Source organism: Grammomys surdaster, unplaced genomic scaffold, assembly GCF_004785775.1.
Source record: "Grammomys surdaster isolate TR1022 unplaced genomic scaffold, NIH_TR_1.0 220, whole genome shotgun sequence".
NCBI lineage: Eukaryota > Metazoa > Chordata > Mammalia > Rodentia > Muridae > Grammomys > Grammomys surdaster.
Window position 1 is genome coordinate 16,298,987 of NW_021604665.1, and position 21,913 is coordinate 16,320,899.

The following is a 21,913-nucleotide window of genomic DNA, read 5'->3' on the forward strand; positions in this document are numbered from 1 at the left end:
ACATCTTGTGTAGAAATGGACTTAAGCTGAGTGGAACAGAGCAAAACTGCCCTGTCAAGAGTGGAAACTAGAGAGTCCCAGCGCCTTCCTCCCTTAGCCCTCGTCTGTAGGAACTCTAGAGCATAGGGCTCAGTCCCGGGAACCTCAGGTGTCTTTGGGGCCCTGCAGTGTTCCTGGATCCACTGATTGGGGGTGGGGTAGGCTAGAAGCATCTTTTAAAAACGCTCAAAATTTGTTTAAGAGTGAAGTAATGCAACTCATCTCTCAGTGTGGTCACTTTAAAAATCAATTTTAAGAAAGAGGCATGGTTCCCCACAAATCAGGGGATAACCTGCTCCACTGGCATTATATTTGTGAGGCACTAGTTCTGAAAATGACAGGAAGTAGGGTATATCTACTCAGAATGCCACCCTTTGGCAGACAGTAGGGCACTTTTGTACATATCAGATGAGTTCTTAAAAGATGCTTCTAATCTTACCCCCTCTACCAATGTATCCAGGAACATCACAGGGTCTTACAGACACTCAAGGTTCCCATTAATGACTCTCAACTTTTCTTATGACTGCCAGGCAGGAGTGGTTGGCTCCCTGGTGCAAAAAAACACAGATCTACTCAGACAGAGGAAGCCCCAGCCTTTTGAGGCAGCGGTCTCTGGGCTCGTGCCAGTTTCTTGTCATATTTATAACCTTGACTTTCCTGTTGGTACATGTTCAGTAGAGAGAAAGCCACTGAATTTGGCCTTGCCAAGTGGGCCATCGCTGCCTTAAGCTAGCCCTTAGTCAGAAACCTATGAAGGACTGCCCTTTCACCAGAGCATGTGCTTTTGAGTGTTTGCTGAGCCTGAGCTTCCCTATCCTCAGGTTAAAGGCCCAAGGCTACATGAGCACAGGCCTGAAACCTTTCACTTCCTCACCCATCTCCATCCCCCTCTTCACCCTCCCGAAAAAAAACAGAGTTTCTTCATGCTGATGTGGCAGTGTGCTATGTTCTAAAGGTGGATTGGCAAAGCTTCCCTGGGCCCCTCAGTGAGAAGTATGTGTCTGTCTGTGCAAAAGATAGGCAGAAATAGAGCTGAGTTTAGGACAAGGGAGATTCCAGCTAGACGCTGCAAAAACCATGAGAAATGGCCTTCCCTGGGGACCTCATAAAATGATGACCTTCTTTGTCTTCTTTTCTCCATTTGTTCAATTGAATTCAGATTATTGCAATCAGTTTTGATAAAGCAGCTAGTTGGTGCCAGCCCTGAGTAAGCTGCCTGCAACACTAAGCTAGGAACATGTTTTCAGTGGTGCTGAGGGACCTCTCCAGTGTGGAGTCTACACGTCCCACCGGCCTTGAGAACAGAAAGGCATCCTATAAAGCTCCCGTCTCATATCATGGGGTTGCTTCCGAGGCAGACAGGATTTCCTGGACAAAGTGACTTTACACTGTATCCTGAAGGAAGAGGAGTCAGGGGAGAGGCCAGGAGAGTGTGTCAGACAGAGGAACTACTGTGTGGAGCCCCAGAGGCAAGAAAGTGAAGAGTGCTTAGAGGATAGGAAGTTGATTGCTGTCGCCAGAGAACACTGTGATGGGACAGTGACTTCATGCAGCAGAGAGGAACATACTGGAAAGAGTGACATCACTGTGGTGGGCCTTGGAAGGAATGCTATGAGTTTGCCTCTTAAGCATCTGATCCTTTCAATGCCTGGGCCCTCTAACCCTATGTGTTCAGGGCCCTGCCAGATCTTTAGACAGGTAGCACCTTCCTTTGGTTTTCACATCAAGGGAGAAACTGGATGAGACCCGTCTCTGCCTTCCTGTAGCCCTGAAAAATTACTCACTTACCTTAGGAAAGCCCACAGGGTAGGACTCCTGAGTAGTCCGTGCTTCCTCTGAACTCTACCAGAACCTGGACCCTTATTATTGAATGAAGAAGACTGAGGTTAAACTAGGGATGTAGGTGTGTGTCCTCATGAGTTAGCAGTCTGCCTACTTACCAGCTTTTAACCCGTTCACGGTGCTTCTGCTGCTCACAGCAAGCATGAATAAATCCTCTTCCTAACTTTTCTAATGACAGGAAGTATTTAAATAAAAGAGCTGCATCCCTTCTGTCCACAGAGAGCTGTTTCTCTCCTTACTCTGTTTAGAAACATTTGGTACAAATATATTGCACAGTAATCTGTATGATTTATAAATCTACTTTTTTGTAACCTACAGTATAACTTACATATCTTTCCACATTGCCATGCCAGGACCTACTCAGTGATTTGAATTGATAATGTGAAATATTATGGGTGTATTGTATTTTTTTAGCTACCCCCAGTTGGTGGGTATTTAGGTTGTTTCCATTTCCCCATTACTGTAAACAGTGCTATCATGAATGTCCAGTACATTCATGTGAACAGAAGTGGAATCACATCACAGCTCTTGTCCACTGTACCTTTCTGTTGATGTTACTGTTTTTACTTCCCAGTTTCTACAGTAAACATTGCCTACTTTCTAACTCTAAGATAAATAATATTATAGTTGATTTGTGTCTTATTACAGGACCCTCAGACAAGTGCCTCTTTATCAGAATACCCAGCTTTACAAGATTACCTAGATGTTGCTTTCTTTATCTTGCTGAGGAAGGATCTTGCTTTGTTTTTCTTGGAGAATACAGTCAGGCACATATGCATGAATGCGTGCGTGCGCACACACACACACACACACAGCTATTCTCACCCCTTACTTTAGTAAGGGAAATGATCATAAGCTACAGCTAAACACTCTCTCTCTCTCTCTCTCTCTCTCTCTCTCTCTCTCTCTCTCTCTCTCTCTCTCTCTCTGTGTGTGTGTGTGTGTGTGTGTGTGTGTGAAGTAAGGCAGTTTTTTTCAGTGCCAGTGATGGAACCAAGGACCCCATGAGTGCTAGGCAAGCTCTCTCCTCTGAGCTAACCTCCCAGCCCTTAAGCCAGCCTCTAACGTCTCACTTTGTGATGTCCGTACTTAGTACTAGTCTTGGGTTCAGCACACACAATAGACCCCCTAACCACCCAATAAGAAGATGACAAGCAAGGGTAAGGGAAGAAGTAAGCAGAGAGGTTGGGGAGAGGGATCCGTTGGTAAAGTGCTTGTTATGCAACTGAAGACCAGAGTTCAGATCTCTGACACTCATGTAAAAAGCTGGCCATAGCAGTGCATGCTGTAAACCCAGCACACAAGGGTTCCTGTGCTCTCTGTGCAGCCAGCCTAGCTAAGTCGATGAATTCCAGGTTCGGTGAAAGACTGCTCAATAAATAAAGTGGAGGGCAATTAAGTAAGATACCTAACACTGACTACTGGCCTCCATGCAAGTATTTATACATGTTCACATAAACCCAGAAGCACTCACACACGCACGCACACACACACGCACACACACAAATAGACCCACCACATATACATCTGTACCCAGATTAATTTTGTTAAAGGAGTAAATGTGGAAAAATGAGAATTCATATCAAAAGAACCTGAAATGGATTTTCAAGAGAATTGCTCCTTCCTTGAATTTCATATAGACATACTGGAGAAAAAGCTAGTGTTGTAGCCATAGAGCAAGACCACTGCTCAACAATCCCTGGGCCAGGAAGACTCTTCCAGCCTATATTGCACCTGTCTTCATAGCAGCCAATCATAGTCCTGATACCAGGACACCAGCCTATTAGAGACAATCAAAGTAGCAGAATGGATGACCTTTTTTCTCTTCAATTTACCTTTGTTCTTGCATGCCCCATTGCAGAATTTCCTTCGTTGCCAAAATAATAAGACCAACTATAATTTGGTGTGTGAGACACTGCAGTTTCTGGACTGTATCTGTGGGAGCACAACTGGAGGCCTTGGTCTTCTCGGATTGTACATAAACGAGAAGAATGTAGCACTTATCAACCAAACCCTGGAAAGTCTGACTGAGTACTGTCAAGGGCCTTGCCATGAGAACCAGGTAATTCCGTTTGTACTCTGGGATGAGAGCTTGAGATGTTTATTATTTGGAAAGGTTTACAGAGAACCCGAGGACATGAAACACCTGCCCGTCGTTCTCCAGCAGTGGCGAAGTTTCTGTTCTGCTTTTTCATAATCCAGAACTTGACCTTGACCCAGTGAATACACGAGGTTGACCTTGTCTTCCTGGCTTAGTCTAGTTTGATTCGGTTTAAATGTCCAATTGTAACTGACTTGTAGGGGTAAGTAAGAAGGTTGGAATGAAAGTAGGACCTGAGAATAGTGACCTATTCGAAATACTAGAAAAGGTAAAAAAGCAATTCCTTGAAACTCCTCAAAACTCAGCTAAGTAGAAAGCACCTGCTTCCTGTAAAAGGGCATAGAAGCAAGAAGAGAACAATTATAGTTGAGATTTAACATGTGGTCTTCTGGGAAAGGAGGGATCAGCTAGCCTTGCCCGACCCCACAAGAAGTGTCATTGTGGAGTAGAACCCAGTATCTTTTTTTTTTTTCCTTAAGCAGAATCCTTGCTCACACATGGCATCTGGAAGATTCAATGAGTTTGCACTTCAAGGCTAGAATGACTTTGATTTTTAGCTCCAGATGGTAGTTCCTTCCTGGCTGGAGAGCCGTGGGGGGAGGGGGTGAAGGCTTGAAATGGTTGGTTCTGTACTCCATGGGCAGGGAAAGTATGAGGTGCGAAGTTAGTTGGGGAGGCGGGACCTTCACCCCAAGGAAAGCAGTTTAAAGTAGACAATTTACCATCTGTGACAACAGTACTCTTAGTGTGAAGACATTTTTGGTAGATCCACTTCCTTCTCCTGGAAGGAGATGGTATAGGTTTAGATATAAGAAAAAAACAGAAATGCACGGATTCTGGAGATATGTATGTAAGTTTCCTCACTACATCAGGTTTAGTTTCATGCTACACCAAGGCCTATTGAAAGGAGCAGACTAGGGTAGCTTGTTGTGCAGTCAAGGATCCTAACTGAAGGAAGTGGTCCCATCTTGATACCATACAGACTGATCCAAAAGCTTGCTCTCCAAGCTGAAGCCTTAAGCAGAAGTACCCAATTCACAAGATGAGTGGCGTAGAGAGAACGGAACACAATTTTAGAGGGGAGAGGGGGCTCAGATCCTGGTATCAGTCACACACCATATTTTCCTATAAGAACAAAGCCGATTGCACGACACTATTTGGATTAGACTCAGCCAATTTATCAGTTAGGGTGTACAGGGACTTTCCTACTGTTTACTGTTAATTCTGAAACTAGAGATCTTCATCTGTCTTTTATTTTTACCACTTTCTCACGGAAAATTGCACTCTCCCCAAACGACATTACTGGGAGTGGTAAGCATTGTGTTGAAATAGCAGTTTAGCCTGTTAGCCTTTGACGTCTGATTTATAGGCAGCATTTGTGTAAATGCCTGTGTGTGTGCCTGTTTACACAGAACTGCATCGCCACCCATGAGTCCAATGGCATCGATATCATCACAGCCCTCATCCTCAATGATATCAACCCTCTGGGAAAGAAGCGGATGGACCTTGTGTTAGAACTGAAGGCAAGTGGAAACCGAGAGCTAGAGGAGGCAGCCTTTGGGAAAAGCCAATTTATGCTTTGCCTAGCATGTGACACAGTTGGTATTGTGAAACTGAATACCAAAGACATTCTGTTTAACTGATCAAATGACCCACATTGTACATTCTGACCTAAAATGCAGAACTTCACTCTTTCCAAAGAAGGGCCTTGGGAGTACCAGCTTTTCAGGTCACCAAGAGTGACCTGAGCTATCACCAAAACTGAGAATCAAATTCAGAAAGAATAGAAAGCCTTAATTCTGAAATCTATTGGGGGTTGGAAGGAGAAGAGAAAGGCCATTTCTCTGTGGTTTCTGATCTTACTGCCCTTGGGGAAAGAAGCCAGCAGAAGAACAGTACTACTGAGCCCTTCCAGTGTCTCAAAAAAAAAAAAATCAATTTATACTTGGTTAAGGGACACCTTTTTCAGTTCTGTCATTGGCTGTGCAGAAGGGTGGCTGATAACGTTAGCTTAAAATAAGAATGTGCCTCCAGTCCTCTGATAAGTTCTTTAAATTGTCACAAGTGGGAGACCACAGCTGACAACCCAGGAGCAACCCTAGCATTTAACACCCTGTGGAACAGCTTTATGGAGTTAAATAATGACTTTAAGGCACTTCCTCTGTGGGGTTTACTAGCTGACAGACCATTCCTGAGGGTCTGTGTGCTGTTGTCCCAATCTCTTGCCCTTGTTCTAGGATGTGTGCATGTGTAGTGGGAGGGGGTGGTGTTCCAGAAATTGTCAAGGATTTAAAAAAAATCCAATTCAAGAATTGACCTTGCAACCCACCCTGATGTGGGATGCTGTTTGGAAACATCCTGTTAGCATCTCTGAGCACATTTCCTTTTCTACTGTTCCCACGTTAGGGCATGTTGAGATTTGTGCTCTCTTATACCCAGAGGCAGCAGTCAGGACTTGATCATGACCGGGAAATAGCCTTGAATTACTAAGGTCAGCTGAAAAGCTTATCTGTATTTATTGCATGAAATGCAACAGAAGAAGACAAGACCTTCCGAAGATGTTAACACAGACTTCTCCAGGAACTGCATGGTTAATTTTATTTTGCCTTTAGTATTTAGAACTGAGAGTCCAAACTCACGGTTGATTTGAACATATGATTTAAATGGAATTTTTTAACACTCTTTTTTTCCTTCTGATAAATACTTTATACTTGAATATCATTCAAGCTCTCGTATGGCTACCATTTATCAGAAAGTACATGATGGGTATCTGAAATAGACTGAGACGTGCATGTGTTCCCAGTTGGCATTTCAGTGCCTTTTCAAATAAATTTAGCCATCTGAGGCTAGAAAGATGGAGAGCACAGTAAATGGACTGAACTTCTATGACCAAAGCTGGGGAGGAAAACTGGTCTTGATTTCCAACCCCTAGAAAGAAAACACAAACTTTTGAGGCCTATATACAAAGACGTATATGAATTGCAGGGGCCTCCAAGGTTATTAAGCCACAAAATGCCAGTTGTGGACACATGGATATTGTTAACATAATGGGAAGTTATGCCTCGCTGGATGTGAAGTGTTCCTTTGGGCCACTTTGGTTAACTAATAGCATATGTACTCATGATATTAGGAGGCATGAAAGTTGATGGAGTTTAGGACAGGGAGAGATTACATTCATTGCCTGTCATCTCTGTCCAACAATATTGAATAACAAAATATTTAGGAAAAACAAGATTGTATCTATACTGGAATATGTATTATATATGTAATATATGTGTATGTTATATATGCCTTTTGCCTTATTCTTACTCCCCAAAGAGTAGAGTCTGAGTGTTGACACAGCATTTATGCCATACCAGGTCTTACAAATAATATAGAGATGAAGTAAACAAAGAAGATATATAGATTATATGAAATATTCTTCCATGTAAATATAGTGAAAAGACCACACCCCCCAGAACCCCTGTATAAGCTGCCTGTTACTTCTAGAGCTGCTGTGTGGTTTACTAGCTAACAGACCAGTCTTGCAGGCACTGTCTTAAGTGTGCTCCTGAACAATCTCTCACCTTGTTTTGGGGTTCCAGGGGTTGTCAAAGACTGCAAAAATATAATGCATGTCCTAACAAATACAGGCCTCTTGGACTCAAATCAGACTCTGTCCATATGCTTCTAAGGATCCCAGGAGCATACCCTCTAACTGGTATGCTCTATGCAATTGGCCCTGGGGTGAACCTGTCTGTCTAGCCAGGATGCACACCCAGTCAGCTGGGCACATGTGTCCAGGCAGCTGCCCTGGCTGCTCCTCCATATTTCTTCTCTTGGTTCTCTCCATTTAGAACAATGCTTCAAAGCTACTCCTGGCCATCATGGAAAGCAGACACGATAGTGAAAATGCAGAGAGAATCCTGTACAACATGAGGCCCAAGGAGCTGGTGAGTTGTTACCTACCCCTTGACAGGAGCACCAAGGAACTCAGAGCAAAATGTGGGACAGAATAATGGACCCACTTCTTTGAGTTTCTGAAAATATTCCTCAAAGCAGAAGCATCAAGGATATCTTAATCCAGGCCCTTGACTGCATAGAGAAGTATAACATGGTCATGAGGTATTTCACATTGACCTATCAGCACAGACCACATATGAAAGACTCCCTCCCCTTTTGCTCATTCATGGAGACCAGTGTGTAGTGAGTGAGTCTGAGTTCAGGTCCATAGCTTGTTCTTTAGACTGTGTCACCTTAGGTAGCTCTTTGAGCTCTCTGAGCTGCACTTTCCAGATCTGTAAAAGAGAAGGTAATATTACTTACATTGAAGGGTTATTTTTAAAGTCTAGAACACAAGAGTCACATCAGACTTTTAGCATGGTGCCTGGCATATAGCCCCATGTGAACTGAGGCCCATTCTCCTCTCTGTATTCATTATTAGACAAGCATTCTTCCACTAAGCCACATTCCTGGCTCTTGATTTGGTGCAGTTTTGTTTTGTTTTTGCAAGAGAACAGTGGTAGGAATAGAAGTTTGAGACATGGTCCCATAGAGTTCAGGCTGACCTCAAACTCGCTGTGCAGCTGGACCCTTGAATTCCAGGTTCTTTACCTCCACCTCCAAGAATTGGGGTTATGAGTGTGCACCACCATCCCGACAGCCTTGATTGTTTGAAATCATGGCTTGCTGTACCCTACCTTATTATCCCTTCATACACTGGGATGACTGGTGTGTGTCACCACGCATACATAGCCTACTGCCACATCTTTTAAGGACATACAAGTTCTCATCTGTTCTTGGTGTGGTCGTCTAAACAACAGGAGAATCTATTTTGAATGTTGGTGTTTGCTTTTTGTTTCCTTGAAACATGACCTGGTTTATTTTCGAAGAGTGATATTTATGACAGACTGTGAGTCCCCATGCTGGGAGTTGGTGGTTTGAGCTGTGAAAGGAGCAGTGTTCAAGGATGGGTGATAGGAGCTGCGTCTATTTGGACTTTGCCCCATGCAAATAAACTGTAACTGACAGACTTAAATGAGGGCATTAAAGCATTTCTGCCTCCTGGTGACCTGGATGTGCACTAGAGGCCAGACCAAAGTCCCTTTATGTATCCTTTAAATAAAAGTTCACAGCAGCGTGGTTCTTTGATCCCTGAGGTCAGGGAGTGAGTTCTCCACAGAGGCAGGATTCTCTGTGAGTTTACATAACAGCTTATGTAACTGGGGGTAGCCAAGGGTCATTATTTAGTAGGGTGAGAATGGCCCTTGCATAGAACCCATTTCAGATTGTATGAATCAAGAATATGCCCTGTATCTTCAAGACTGTCCCTGGTAGAACAAGTGCCACGATCTCTTGCTATGGCACCACCAACTCCTGGGTTGCCCCCTTTGGTTATAGAACATTATTTTGTAGCATAGAAAGGACCAAGTCTTCTTGTAGCAGCCAAGGCTCTAAGAAGACAAACAGGAAGTTTGAATATCCAGAACATATCTGCATGTGCACATGTGTGCATGCATGTACCTACGTATGTTCTCTGCATAATAATATTCTGGGTTTGGTTTTAGAATTAATTGGAAAACAAGCTTAGAGAGTGAGGGTCTCATCCCTGAAGTTACATCCAGCAGCTGACTCACTGTCAGCGCAGAATATGTGGCTGTCCACATGCTTCCTCTTGAATAAAGAGAAGGTCCCAGATAATGGCCAGTGGCAATGAAGAACGTGCCCCAGGCTGAGGTACCTTCTGAATCATCCAAGGAAATGATTAATTCTCAGTATAACTGAACATATTTACTCTTCGCATTTGAATTATTAAATTCTGAATGACATGTTTATTTAGGAAAGCTTGGCAGGGCATTTTGCCGAGTACCAGAGGAGGGATTTAGATGTAAGCAGCCCCAGCTTCTTCACCCTGGGAACCAAAGTGATTAAGAACAGTCAGCCAGTAGTACAGTGCTCTAAGAAGTGTGCTCTAGGTTGTAAGGGCTCTAGGACCCTGTCCAGAGTCAGCCAGGCAGCTGTGACGGGTGGTGGCTAAGTTCAAATCTTAGTTCACTAACTTCGACCTTAGCAACATTCTTTTATGTCTTTATTTCCACATCTATAAAGGAGTAGGAATTTCTGAGACCTTCAAAATATTTGTTAGCATTACATTTTAACAGAAAGTAATTGCACTGCTTTCCCAAAAGCTAACACTCCCCCTCACCAACACCCCAAGGGAGCAGTGGTTGGGTTAAGGAAAACTTGGTGTGTGTGTGTGTGTGTGTGTGTGTGTGTGTGTGTGTGTGTGAGAGAGAGAGGGGGGGGGGAATGAGAATGAGAATGAGAATGAATCACATTTTGCCATTTTCAAGAGTCTGGGTAGTACTGGTAGTGGTAGTGCATGTCTCTGTGCATGTTCGTAGTGGTGGTGGTGGCAGCGGCAGCTATGGACATATAGAAATCAGTCACAGGCTCTCTCTTTCTACTGTGGGTTCCAGGATTCAAACTGAGGTCTTCAGCTTGCATGGTAGTGAACCATTTAGCCAATGAACTATCATATCTCAAGAACACTTTGTTCCCATTAGGATTTTTTTTTTCTCCATTGACTTCTAGAGCAGAAGGATATGAGTCAGCCATTGAATGTATTGGTCCAAGTAGAGTGAATGAACTTCTTTCTCTTGTGAGGGAAGGTGCTGCTTACTCCCAGGATCATTATAACTAAGGAATCCGGGCTGCACCCAAGCCTGATGGGATGGACTATCCTTGGTGAGCAGTGTCTTTCCAGGAGTAGAGACTGCTGTCTAAGCTATAGATGCCAGCCGTGCAGGGGTCAGCCCTGAGTCAGGAGATGTCTTCTCTTGTTCCTATCCAAAGGTGGAAGTGATCAAGAAGGCCTACATGCAAGGTGAAGTGGAATTTGAGGATGGAGAGAACGGTGAGGATGGAGCTGCCTCCCCCAGGAACGTGGGCCACAACATCTACATCCTCGCTCACCAGGTAGAGCCCTCTCTCTCTATTGCCCCTCTGCACATCACCAGCATGCTAAGCTGGAGGCACCCTGAGACTGACTCTTCCTGGACAGCTTTCTTCTAGCACTGGTTGTACCCATGTGAGCATGGCTTGCAGGTGTGTTTGGCCACCTGCCTTAAGGGGCTGAGTTCTAGGCCACTGCCGTTTTCCCAGTATGGGAGATTGGGGACTAGGAAATCCCCACACTCTGTACACATATCTACCCTAGAGCAGTGATACTGGATGCTTTGTCTGGAGCCACTGAAAAGGAGTCTTGGGCATTTTATAAATACTAATGAGTATCTCTTAACAACCTAAAGAAATAAACCAGAGCCTCCTTGATTATTACATTTGGGGATCTGTGGGAACCTGTCCTTACAATTTCCTTTGTTTGCCTTTCTGGGTGATACTTTCTTCCTGACACCAACATGCCATATTTCATAATCTCGTCCTGAGTGTCTGGGTTTTTGAAGTTGCTTCTTTGGATATACTAGTATCTTCAGGTGTTGGGTGGGGATGGGAAAGCTGTAGCCCAGTAGAGATTGATGTGTCCTTTCCTTAGCCTCTTTTAGACTTGGGTACAGGACCTGGGTATAACACAATGAAGACAAGAGGCCTGAGTTACTAGGCTCCCTGCCCCTGCATACATACTGAATGATTGCAACCATTCCCCTGTTCCACATCGCCTCCATACTCGGCATCTAGCATCCGAAAGGGTTTCTGAATAGCCCCAGAAAGGAAGCTTAATGTGGTGCACAGAAAGTTTTATGTCCCTCCTTCCTAGCTTAAGAGATCAGAGAAAAGGAGTATCCTGCATGGACATGAGCTGTCCGTTCTGCCAGACTCCCAAAATAGCCTCTGTGCAAAGCAGAGCTTTGCAGAAGGGAGCAAGCCTCTCTTTAGGTACCTTGGCCTTTGGCTTACTGCTGGTCATTTTGCAATTTTTTTAAAACTAAGTTAGAAAAGCTGGGCGGGGCTCAGTTGATACAGTGCTCACCTAACCTGCAACAAGCCCTGGCCACAGTGGTGTACATCTACGAAACCAGAATTCCTGAGGAAGAAGCAGGAGAATCAAAAGGTTAAGGTCATCCTCAGCTATATCAAGGCCAACCTGAAATCCATGAGAAAGAAAGAAACCTCGAGTTTAAAAGAAGCTCTCACAGTCCTTGATACCCAGTTTCTCTTTGCTTGTGTTCTAGTTGGCTCGGCATAACAAGGAACTTCAAACCATGCTGAAGCCCGGAGGCCAGGTGGATGGTGATGAAGCCCTGGAGTTCTATGCGAAGCACACAGCACAAATTGAGGTATAAACCAGTCAAGCCATGACCAAGGAGTACTCTGGCAACAAGGCCTGGCCCTGCTGTCGATGGTACCCTGTGTCCTCAACTGTTCTGAGCAGTACAAATGTTGAAGTGCTTCCTGTTTACTAGGTCCTCCCATTAGGTACTAGATTTCCAGTGCTGATCAGAACTATCATGATTACTGCTTAACTCGCAGAGGGGAGACACATGAGATCAGATCCATATAGATTTGATTGCAACTTCTGGCAAGCTCCTAAAGCTTGATTGATACCAAGGTTGACTCTGGCCTCTCTCTGTATATGTACACCAGTACCCACGTGCACATATGAACATATATACACATGAAGTCTAGCAGAGGGACCTGTAGATTATAGGAGGTCTGTTCTGGAGGAATTCAGATACAGAATGAAAGAACACAGGACTGAAACGGGCAGTACCCAGAGGGAGAAGCCTTCCTGACCTCTACAAGGAAGACCAGGTAAGAGGTGCTCAGGAGAAGGCATCATTGCTGGAATGGAGTGAGTCAAGGTGAAAATGCGCACGTTATGGAGAAGAAATAGCACAGAGCTGTCGAAGCTTACACTCTGTCCTGAGAAGAAGTCTGCACTTTATCCTCAGAGCAGTGGAACTGCTAGCATTTCCCCCATGGGAACCCTACCGTCCTCTAAGCATCTTAACAGGACAAAAGCCTCGCTGACCTCCTGAACTATGTAGCATCATCTCTGCCTGGAAAATGGAGGAGCTCTTCAGTAAGGCTCAGTGAGGATGCTAGCTTCTCTCACCCTCAGGCTCACAGCTGGAGTATGAATCCCAGGCTGTCCGACCCCTGATACTTTATATCACCTGCACTATCTCTTAGTATCTAAACGGAAGCATGGCTGGCTCCAGGGTCTGGGTAGTCAGGATATGGTACCTTGTTTTGCTAATGAATTTATTATAATGTCTGAAGAGGGATTTGGTGGACAGAATGACACATTTAGGATGGAGGCTCTTGGGAGTCTCTTCTTACCTGCTGTCTCAGCTCTCCAGGCCATCCTGATGAAATGCTTTGTTTGACCAACTCAGTCAGCCAGGCCAAATGCATGTGAACACATAGTCTAGATTTATTGATCCTGGCCAGAAGCTTAGCCAAAAGGCCAGCTCTGTTCTCCACATCTGTTAGGAGACAAGCTTGGCAGTGTGGAAGGTTACAGATGAATAGAATCAGGAGGTACTGTTCAACTCTCTGGCCCGTTTGGGAGGAGACTGAAGTCTGATTGACATAAAAGGCATGAACAAAGTCTCTTACTACTAAGGATAGAGAAGAAATGCTATTCTGTCCTCCTGACTCCCACTGCTATAAATCTGCCCAAACAAGGACATTTTAAAAACTGTTGCTAGCCTTGGAATCAGGCCCTGGGCTGGCCAGGACCCTCCCTTTGATTCCCCTGAGGGCTATGTGTGCAGATCCGAGGTACTGTGTCATAGCTGCTTGGGGCTTTGCTAGTAGACTCTGGACTCTTCAGCCTTCAGCCATAGAACGCAATTCTTGCCAGAAGTCTTCCTCTCCCCTTCCTTTTCCTCCTGAAGCCAGCTGCACATCTCTTTTGTGCTTGGGTAAAAGAAGGGATGGTCCTAATGCTAGTGTGTGAAGCTGGTGGCCACTTCATACCAAATATATGTGAGAGGCCCTTGAGGTTGTGTCCCAGGCATGTTCTAGGTATTAACCACACACTATGCTTCCAGTTAAACCAGGATGACTTTGGACCAAAACCATTCTGACAACAGAGTGATTCTGAGCTCACCCACCCACCCACCCCCAACCCCCCAAACCCTGAGCTCTAGCTAGATTCGGGAGGCCCTAGTATAAAGACCATTTTTCTCTGTACTTAAGGAGTCAGAGCTGTGAGGACCTGTCTGACCTCCATCAGAGTTTCCCACTACAGCCGGGCCTGAGTCACCTCTCTTGCCCCATCAGGGAACAAAGGTATTGAGAGAGGGAGCAAGCTCTTCCTGTCAAGGGCGTCAGACCTGGGCTTCACCTGACCTCCTCAGCTTCAGGGAAAGAATGCAGAAAGGCCAAGAGGCTAAGTCTCTGGTGTACTGCAGCCTGTGACCTTTTAGAACTCTCTGCCCTTGAAACTGTGACTTAATACAGTGTCCTAAAATTGGAAACAGACTACTCTGGAGATGAAGCCCATCTAAGGAGGAAATGGAGGAGACCTACAGCTATCCACCCCTGCAGCACCACAAAGCCGGTTTAAGGAACACTGATGCCCTCCCAGAGGCAATGGGCATATTGGTTTATATGTCATACATTCTAGACATAATGACAAGATGTAAGAAGGCATTGAGAGTGTGGTAGAAAAGCAAAGGTCTGCTCTAAAAGTTCCTATTCAAAGTTAACCCAGTTTTGCTATCTGAAAGAGAGTAGTGGGTGAGGCTTATACTGTAACCCAACATTGCCCTATCCAGCATGATAGCATCAAGCTGTCCCTGTTAAATCAAAATTAGATGCAAGTAATTATTCTGTTGCTCATTTACAGTAACTGCATGTGCCTAGTGCTTGGTGGCCTCTGTGACTAGTATAGCTGTCCTTTTGGACATACAAAGAATGGCCCCATCATCATAGAAAGTTCCGTTGTACAGTACTGGCCTCAGCTGAATGTTCTGAAACACTATAAGTTGTTCCAGATGAAAGCCAATCATATCTAAAGGAAAATGAGAAATAAGTTTCCCATCTGTTCATTTTGATTAACTAATTTTTACACTCTACAGTGTCAGTGTCTATTGCTGCTGAGGTTTAGCCTGGCTGCGCTTATCAGCTTGTGAAGTTGTGCTGGTTGTCTTTAAGCTTATCAGTTGTTTGTACAGACAAACACTTCAGCAATATCTAGTCAGGGTTGTACATTATTTTATCTACAGTCTCAAAACAGAATCATTATAAAGTACCTTGGGAGTATGTACAGTGTAATTATAATACTTTTATGATTCTAGTGATTATTTTTTAAAAAGAGAAATATTCCATGCTACAGTCACAACATTAAAACCAGTACCTAAAAGTGGAGAAGCATTAAGATATTAAGGGAGGGAGGTTAATCATATTTAAATGAATGGAATGTAAAGTTAGACAAATTCTTACAGACTTAACAGAACTTTTATGTTTGGAGTATGCATGCACAAATACACACACATGCCCACAGCTGAGGACTTTCAGATCAGACAGATTCACATTCTCCTGAGCCCTGAAACTCGAGTTCACTGCCAATACCAAAGCAAAAGAGTCTGCATAAAAGACTGAGAATAACAGCTTACCCTCCATTTTAACCCTAGATTGTCAGACTGGACCGAACAATGGAACAGATTGTCTTCCCCGTGCCCAGCATCTGTGAATTCCTGACTAAGGAATCGAAACTTCGGATATATTACACCACAGAGAGGGATGAGCAAGGCAGCAAGATCAATGACTTCTTCCTGCGCTCCGAGGACCTCTTTAACGAGATGAACTGGCAGAAGAAACTTCGAGGTGAGTCATAGTGCCTGGACACGCTTGGGAATGTACAGCTCTGAGGCTTCACACCTGGCCTGGGGAGTGTGTACCTCCAAGAACAAGCAAATCAGGAACGGTTGGTGTTGGTTTCCCCCTGAGAATATAGAGAAGTTTGGTATCTCAATATCCAGGCCTAATCTAAGGGCTCTAAGTGGGCTGCATTCGTGCAGCATTTGATTTGATTGGCCTAGGGGGTTCGTGGATGGCTTGGAGTGCTTGTTTGGATGTTTCCCTGTGGAAACTAATTAGACACAGAAACGACCAGGCCTTTTCCGGCACAGGATGGTTCCCTCGGGCTCAGAGTGCAGACTGGCACACCTGTTCCTGAGACTCTCTATTTTCCCTCTGACGGAGGAGCTCAGGGTCAGAACTCCCAGTCATTTTATAGGCAGTACAGTTGTTTGCCATATAAGCTGCAGCATGGCACACCGGCAGGTCCCATGACAAAGCCAGCCAAGTCAAATGAAGATTACTTGTCTAAGACACATTTATAGAGCTTCCCCCAGAGGGCTTCTGGACTCCCAGTTTTCATTAGCGATTTTAATATGACCCTTCAGCACCAGCAGTGTGCTTGGCAGCAGCTGTTGTGACCAACTTTAAAGGATCATGCTTTATTTGTGTGTGAGTTGGGAGCCAGGATTTTTATTTTTTTTTACTTTAATCCGAAACTCCAAAGCCAGGCTCTAGTTGAGCTCTTTCAGGCTTTTTGCAGAGTGAGACCAGGGTAAGAGAGAGGACCTCTCATGCTATCTTTGGTCCTTGCCAGTCTGAGCAGAGCCAGGCCTGCCTTCCCCTCACTTCCCTTTCTCTCCTGGGTTCACACTTGGCAAGACTTTTGCAATCAGAGTAGAGGCAGGTCCTCAGTACCAAGGAGGGGGAGAAGCGCTCTCTAGTCCACCCCCACTACCCACAGCTTCTGTCAACACAGTCAGGCAGCTCACCCATCCTCAGATCCTCTGGGAACTGGTGAGCAGTAAAGACTCATTTTCTCCAGAGAGGCCACCTGATCATTCTAAGATTTTTGGTGAACTATAACTAATGCCTTCTCTTATTTCAGTCTTCCTGGCTTCTGAAAAACAGTGTTTGTTTTAGGGAAGTTTAAAGACAGCAATACTTGTCATCTGAAAAATTTTTAATTGCCTCCAAAGCTATATACTAAGAGAAAAAATGGAAAGACAATAAGTGAATTAAACAAACCAAGTATTTAGGAAGGGGAGAGATGTACTCACTAGACGCAGAATTAAAATAGAACACACTGCTTCTCACTAAGCACCTTACTTCTGCCAAGAGTGCAGAGATTTTTCTGTCACGATGGCAAAGCTGGCTTACCTTTGGCTGAAGTCATGAAGGCTGTGACAGGTGTGATGGGAAGTCAGTAGCCAGTTCTCCCTCAGTGCCCATCTGTCTACTGATGCTAGAGTTCTCTAGTGTTAAGAAATCAGGATAGGGCTGGAGAGATGGGTCTGCAGTTCAGAGCCGGAGCTACGCTTGCAATAGAGCTGAGTTCACTTCCTGGCACCTGCCTGGCCACTTAAACCATCTATAACTCCAGATCTGACACACTCTTCCCAGGAATCTGACACACTCTTTTGGCCTCTGTGAGTACCAGGCGTCTTGTGATACACATACATACATGCAAGCTACACACCCATGCATATAAAATAAAGAAATTGGTTTTAATTCTAAAACTAACACCCAATTTGATTTGCTCCTCCAAAACCCTTTCTTGCTTTCTTTTTGGAATATACAGACACCCTTTTATGCATACACATATTTTCTAGGGCCATCCTTTTCTGACACCCGAAGATCAAATGTCTGGTGAAAAGAAGACTCTGGGCTGGAACCTAGACAACAGAGCACAGATAGAGTTACTATTGCTGACCATTTCTTGCTTGGAACTTTCCCTCATGCTTATTACATTAGAGGTAGCATTTGCTTGTGTAGAGTCCTAACTCATCCAGAAAAGCCCAGTTTCTTTAAAGCAAACCAGGAACCAGTGGGACTGAGACATTCCCTGGATGCAGTTATTTAAATAGCTGTGCCTGTCTTGGGTGCCAGCATTCTACCATTCTGCTGGTATGTGGCAAAGTGTATCAATCCAACTAAATTACAGTCCTTAGGAAAAGACAGCATGCTGTAAGGTATGGTGGGGAGATTCGGCAATGCGCATACTTCTTCCTGTGGGAACTAAGGCTCTGTAAGGAGACAGGCAACACAAGCAGATTTTTAAGTGGCTACAATATGAAGCTGATTATGACCAGGGTTATAATCAAGCAATGACAGGTTACAGAAGTATGAGGAAAGACTTGAAAGAAGAGGATGACTGGTGGTAACATCTAGCAGAATTTGGATAGACACAGCCTAGAAGATTAGGAGACGGGAGATGTGTTCTGTTATGCCTACTGCTGCGATACCAAACTCTGATGCTTACAGGAACTTGAATGTACTATCTTACCATTCTGGAAGTCAGGAGTCTGGTGTGGTTCTCACTGAGTTTTTAAAAAAAAATCAAGATGTGGGTGGGGTGAGTCTTCTGCTTCCTCCTTTCACTAAAAAGAGTTTATCAGTCCCTTTTGTCATGTAACATAACACATTCACAGGCTGAAGACTGAGGTTTGGGACATTTTAGTGTGCATCATTTTACTTATGATAGAATGTATGTATGTTAATTGCTTTAATCATTCACAAAACACAATAGCCTAAAACAACAAATACTTATTTTCTTATAGTTTTCCCTGGTCAGGAATGACTTAGCTGGATAGTTAAGGCTAAGGGTCTTTCATTAGGTAGCCACTGAGAATACCATCCAGCATTGTTGTCATCTAAGCACTTGCCTGGTCCTGATGAGTCCAGTTCTTAGTGCTCTCTAATAGCTCTGAAATCAGAGCATTACTTTCTTCTGCACATAGACCTTTCCAATGAGTCTCAGGTATCCTTGTGACACAACAGTTGTTTTCTTTAGAGTAAATGGTTGAAGAACCAGGGTGAGGAGAAAGCCACGGAGCTTTTATGACCTGCTCTGGTTTCGAAACCTCATGCCTGCATGTGAAGTATCCTCTTCATATTAGAAGCATAGCACAAGCACAGCCATACTCGGGACTGTGTAGTAAGTGCCCCTCTTAAGGTATTTCATCAAAGACTGGGGTGGGTGCTAAATCACAGCAGAGGGAGTACATGGAAGTTGAAGAGCACGGTGTGTTTGTGGGAACTACCGCTAGATTAGGAGGTAGGAGCAGCTCATGTGGAGAAGGGAAAAGGTTGGGAGAAGGATGGGACCTAGTTCCATGTACCACAGGAAGTGTAAAGATACTGTGGATCTTTAACCTGGATTAATAACTATTTGAGCTATAGAAATGATTATGTATTTGTTCAGATTCAAAATGAGAGTGTAACAAATATTAGCTTTGGACAATTAGATTTATTTATTTATTGCATTTATTGCAGCTCTGCTGAAGGGGACATGTGCCATGTAAGGCATTCGGGCTTCCAAGGACCATCACACATTTCTGCCAGCTTCTTGTATTTCTAGACTTCTTATGAGCTCTTGATGCATATATGAGTGTGGAGAGAGTACTGTCCGTTTTCCTGAAGCTGTCCCTCAGCCTCAGCAGTCACCAGTGTCCAGCCATTCTTCTCTCCTGCCCTTTTCAAGCATTTTTGTTACATATATCAGAAGTGTCCACTTCAGTCCCCAAAGAAGGGTCAGTGGCTGTTGCAGCCGGACGACATGAATTCTCATCTCTAGTTTGCTTCAGCGAGGCTGGGCTGTGGCTCAGTTATATAGTGCTTGCCTAGCATGCATGAAGCCCTGGGCTTGATCCTCAGCACCATGGGAAAGTAGGCACAGTGACTCACAGCTGTCGTCCCTCTACTCAGTGAAAACCAGGTGGAGGATAAGAAATTTGAGGTCATCCTAACCCGAGTGGTTGGTTTGAGTCTAGCTGACACTACATGAGACCCTGACTCAAAAAAAGGATCTTATTTTTGTTTCACGACTATTTTACAAAATATTAAATTGCTACCTGGCAGTTGACTGGATTTAGTCAGCTCCTCTATTGAATGGTGACATTGGCCATCTGTCTTAATCCCTTTTACTGACTCCAGATGATCACTAATTGGGAAAACAAGATCACAGATACTTCCTCCCATGTCTGGGCATTGGTTTCTCTTATTTTGAAGATGAAGAATTTCAAACTAGATGATTGCTCATTGTTCTGTAATTCAACAGTTTTGAAACATTGCCCATGACCAAGTTCCAACATGATTATCAACAGTTACTAAATTACCAGAGACCTCTTTAATTGTGCCATAACTTTCTTTGGATAGATGTTTCCAAAGGCTTGGCTGCTGTTACAGGCATCATTACAGGGCCTTTGGATTTGTCATTGGCTGCTGTCCTAAAGTTTGATGAAGATTTCACTGGTGTGGAGGTGGGACACGATAGAGATTCTATCTCACATATCCTGTGCTGTGCTCTGGAGGGGAGGGAATGATATCCAGCCAGACTGTCATGTGGAAGCTGTCCCCTGCATGCCCACATCAGTATAAACTTAGAGCTTTGTGTCATATCTTTTCTCTCCTGGAGTCTTTGGATGTAAACTCTACTGCTGATGGGTCAGCCTCATCTGGTTTCCCCAGTTCCTTGGTTTTGAGATCTTCTATACCATTTGAGGGGAATGACAAGTTAGTCAATGGTGAAAAGGGGGTAACTGTCCCACACAAGGGAATTAATCGAATGTTTAAGTGCAGAAAATGGTACCAGGCCCAGTCAGAGGCTCAACTGCACCAACTCTGAGTGTTGTGTCTCCCTGACATTTCTAAAAGGCTAATTGAATTCTTGGGTCTCTCTGGGCATCTCATCTGGTACTGGAGGTCTGGAGGAGAACCAGAATCTCAGTGTGTGAACTCTGGATAACCCTCAGATTCCATAAATGGTGGAGTTAACAGGGCACGAAGGACTTTTAGATGGCCCAGCCTTTGCCCTTCTCTTCTCCCTCGTACCCCAATGAAGCTTCTGTTCATGAGTTCTCCAATGACCTGATGTCATGTCACTGTGTGCCAGCTCCGAAACAAATTCTCGTTCTTACTGTTGTGATCAAAACTGGGAACAAAAGTGGACTTGTAGGGGTCTGGCAGAAGGAAGGGGCATGCCAAACTCTAGCACTCAGCCGTTCAGTGGTCAACAACTCACCGGCTTCATCTGCTTCCACAGCCCAGCCTGTCTTGTACTGGTGTGCCCGAAACATGTCTTTCTGGAGCAGCATCTCCTTCAACCTGGCCGTCCTGATGAACCTGCTGGTGGCGTTTTTCTATCCATTTAAAGGAGTGAGGGGAGGTAACCATACCTTTCTTTATTTAAGTATTCTGCCTTTTCTTTTTGAGATATCATCTTACTATAAGTACAAGCTGGTCTGGAACCCAGGATCCGCCTCTCCTGCTCTAGCCTTCTGGTGATAGTCTGTCTTACTTTTTTTTTTTTTATGGTTTCTGTTGCTGTCATAAAACACCATTACCAAAAGCAACTTGGGGAAGAGGACTTCTACGTCACAATCCATCGCTAGAGGAAATAAGGGCAGAAATCTGGAGGCAGGAATCAAATGAAGCAGAAACCATGAAAGAGTGCTGCTCAGTGCTTTGTTCCTCATGGCTTGCTCAGCCTGCTTTTTTATTTTGCTAACAGAATGTTGCAGAAAAACACAGACTTGCACTTCATTTTGAGATATTCTTTTCTTAAATAAATTAAATACTAAGTCATCCCATTGGCATCCAGGTCTAAAATAAAATGTTAATAAAGTCTTATTTTTTAAAAAAAAAAAATATCCTAAAGCCTGAAAATCCTACTTTTGAGTACCCAGGACTACTTGCTCAGGGATCAGATCACCTACAGGGACCTGAACCCTCTCACATCAATCTTCAGTCAAGAAACTGCAACATGGGCTTGCTCACAAGCCAATTAGATGGGGACACTTTGTCAATTAATGTACCCTCTTCCCAGATGATTCTAGCTTGTGTCATATTGACATAAACTAGCCTGCACATGGGCATATTCTACCATACCTGGTTCAGTATCTTTAATTTCGAAGAAACAGCTGATGACATCAGGAAGGCTGTGACTTGGGTCTTAAATCCTGT

At 44.2% G+C, this 21,913-nt stretch overlaps 1 protein-coding gene across 13 annotated transcripts in view; it reads left to right on the forward strand.

Annotated features, from left to right (window-relative positions):
• Itpr1 (inositol 1,4,5-trisphosphate receptor type 1) overlaps positions 1-21,913 on the forward strand; it is a 325,637-nt gene that overhangs the window by 252,698 nt on the left and 51,026 nt on the right. For all 13 annotated transcript variants that reach the window (XM_028773069.1, XM_028773070.1, XM_028773072.1 and 10 more), the window contains 7 exons: positions 3,743-3,943; positions 5,395-5,505; positions 7,819-7,914; positions 10,817-10,939; positions 12,151-12,255; positions 15,565-15,757; positions 20,994-21,116. In XM_028773069.1, coding sequence (XP_028628902.1) covers positions 3,743-3,943; positions 5,395-5,505; positions 7,819-7,914; positions 10,817-10,939; positions 12,151-12,255; positions 15,565-15,757; positions 20,994-21,116 — 952 coding nt within the window. The remainder of the gene's footprint in view (positions 1-3,742; positions 3,944-5,394; positions 5,506-7,818; positions 7,915-10,816; positions 10,940-12,150; positions 12,256-15,564; positions 15,758-20,993; positions 21,117-21,913) is intronic.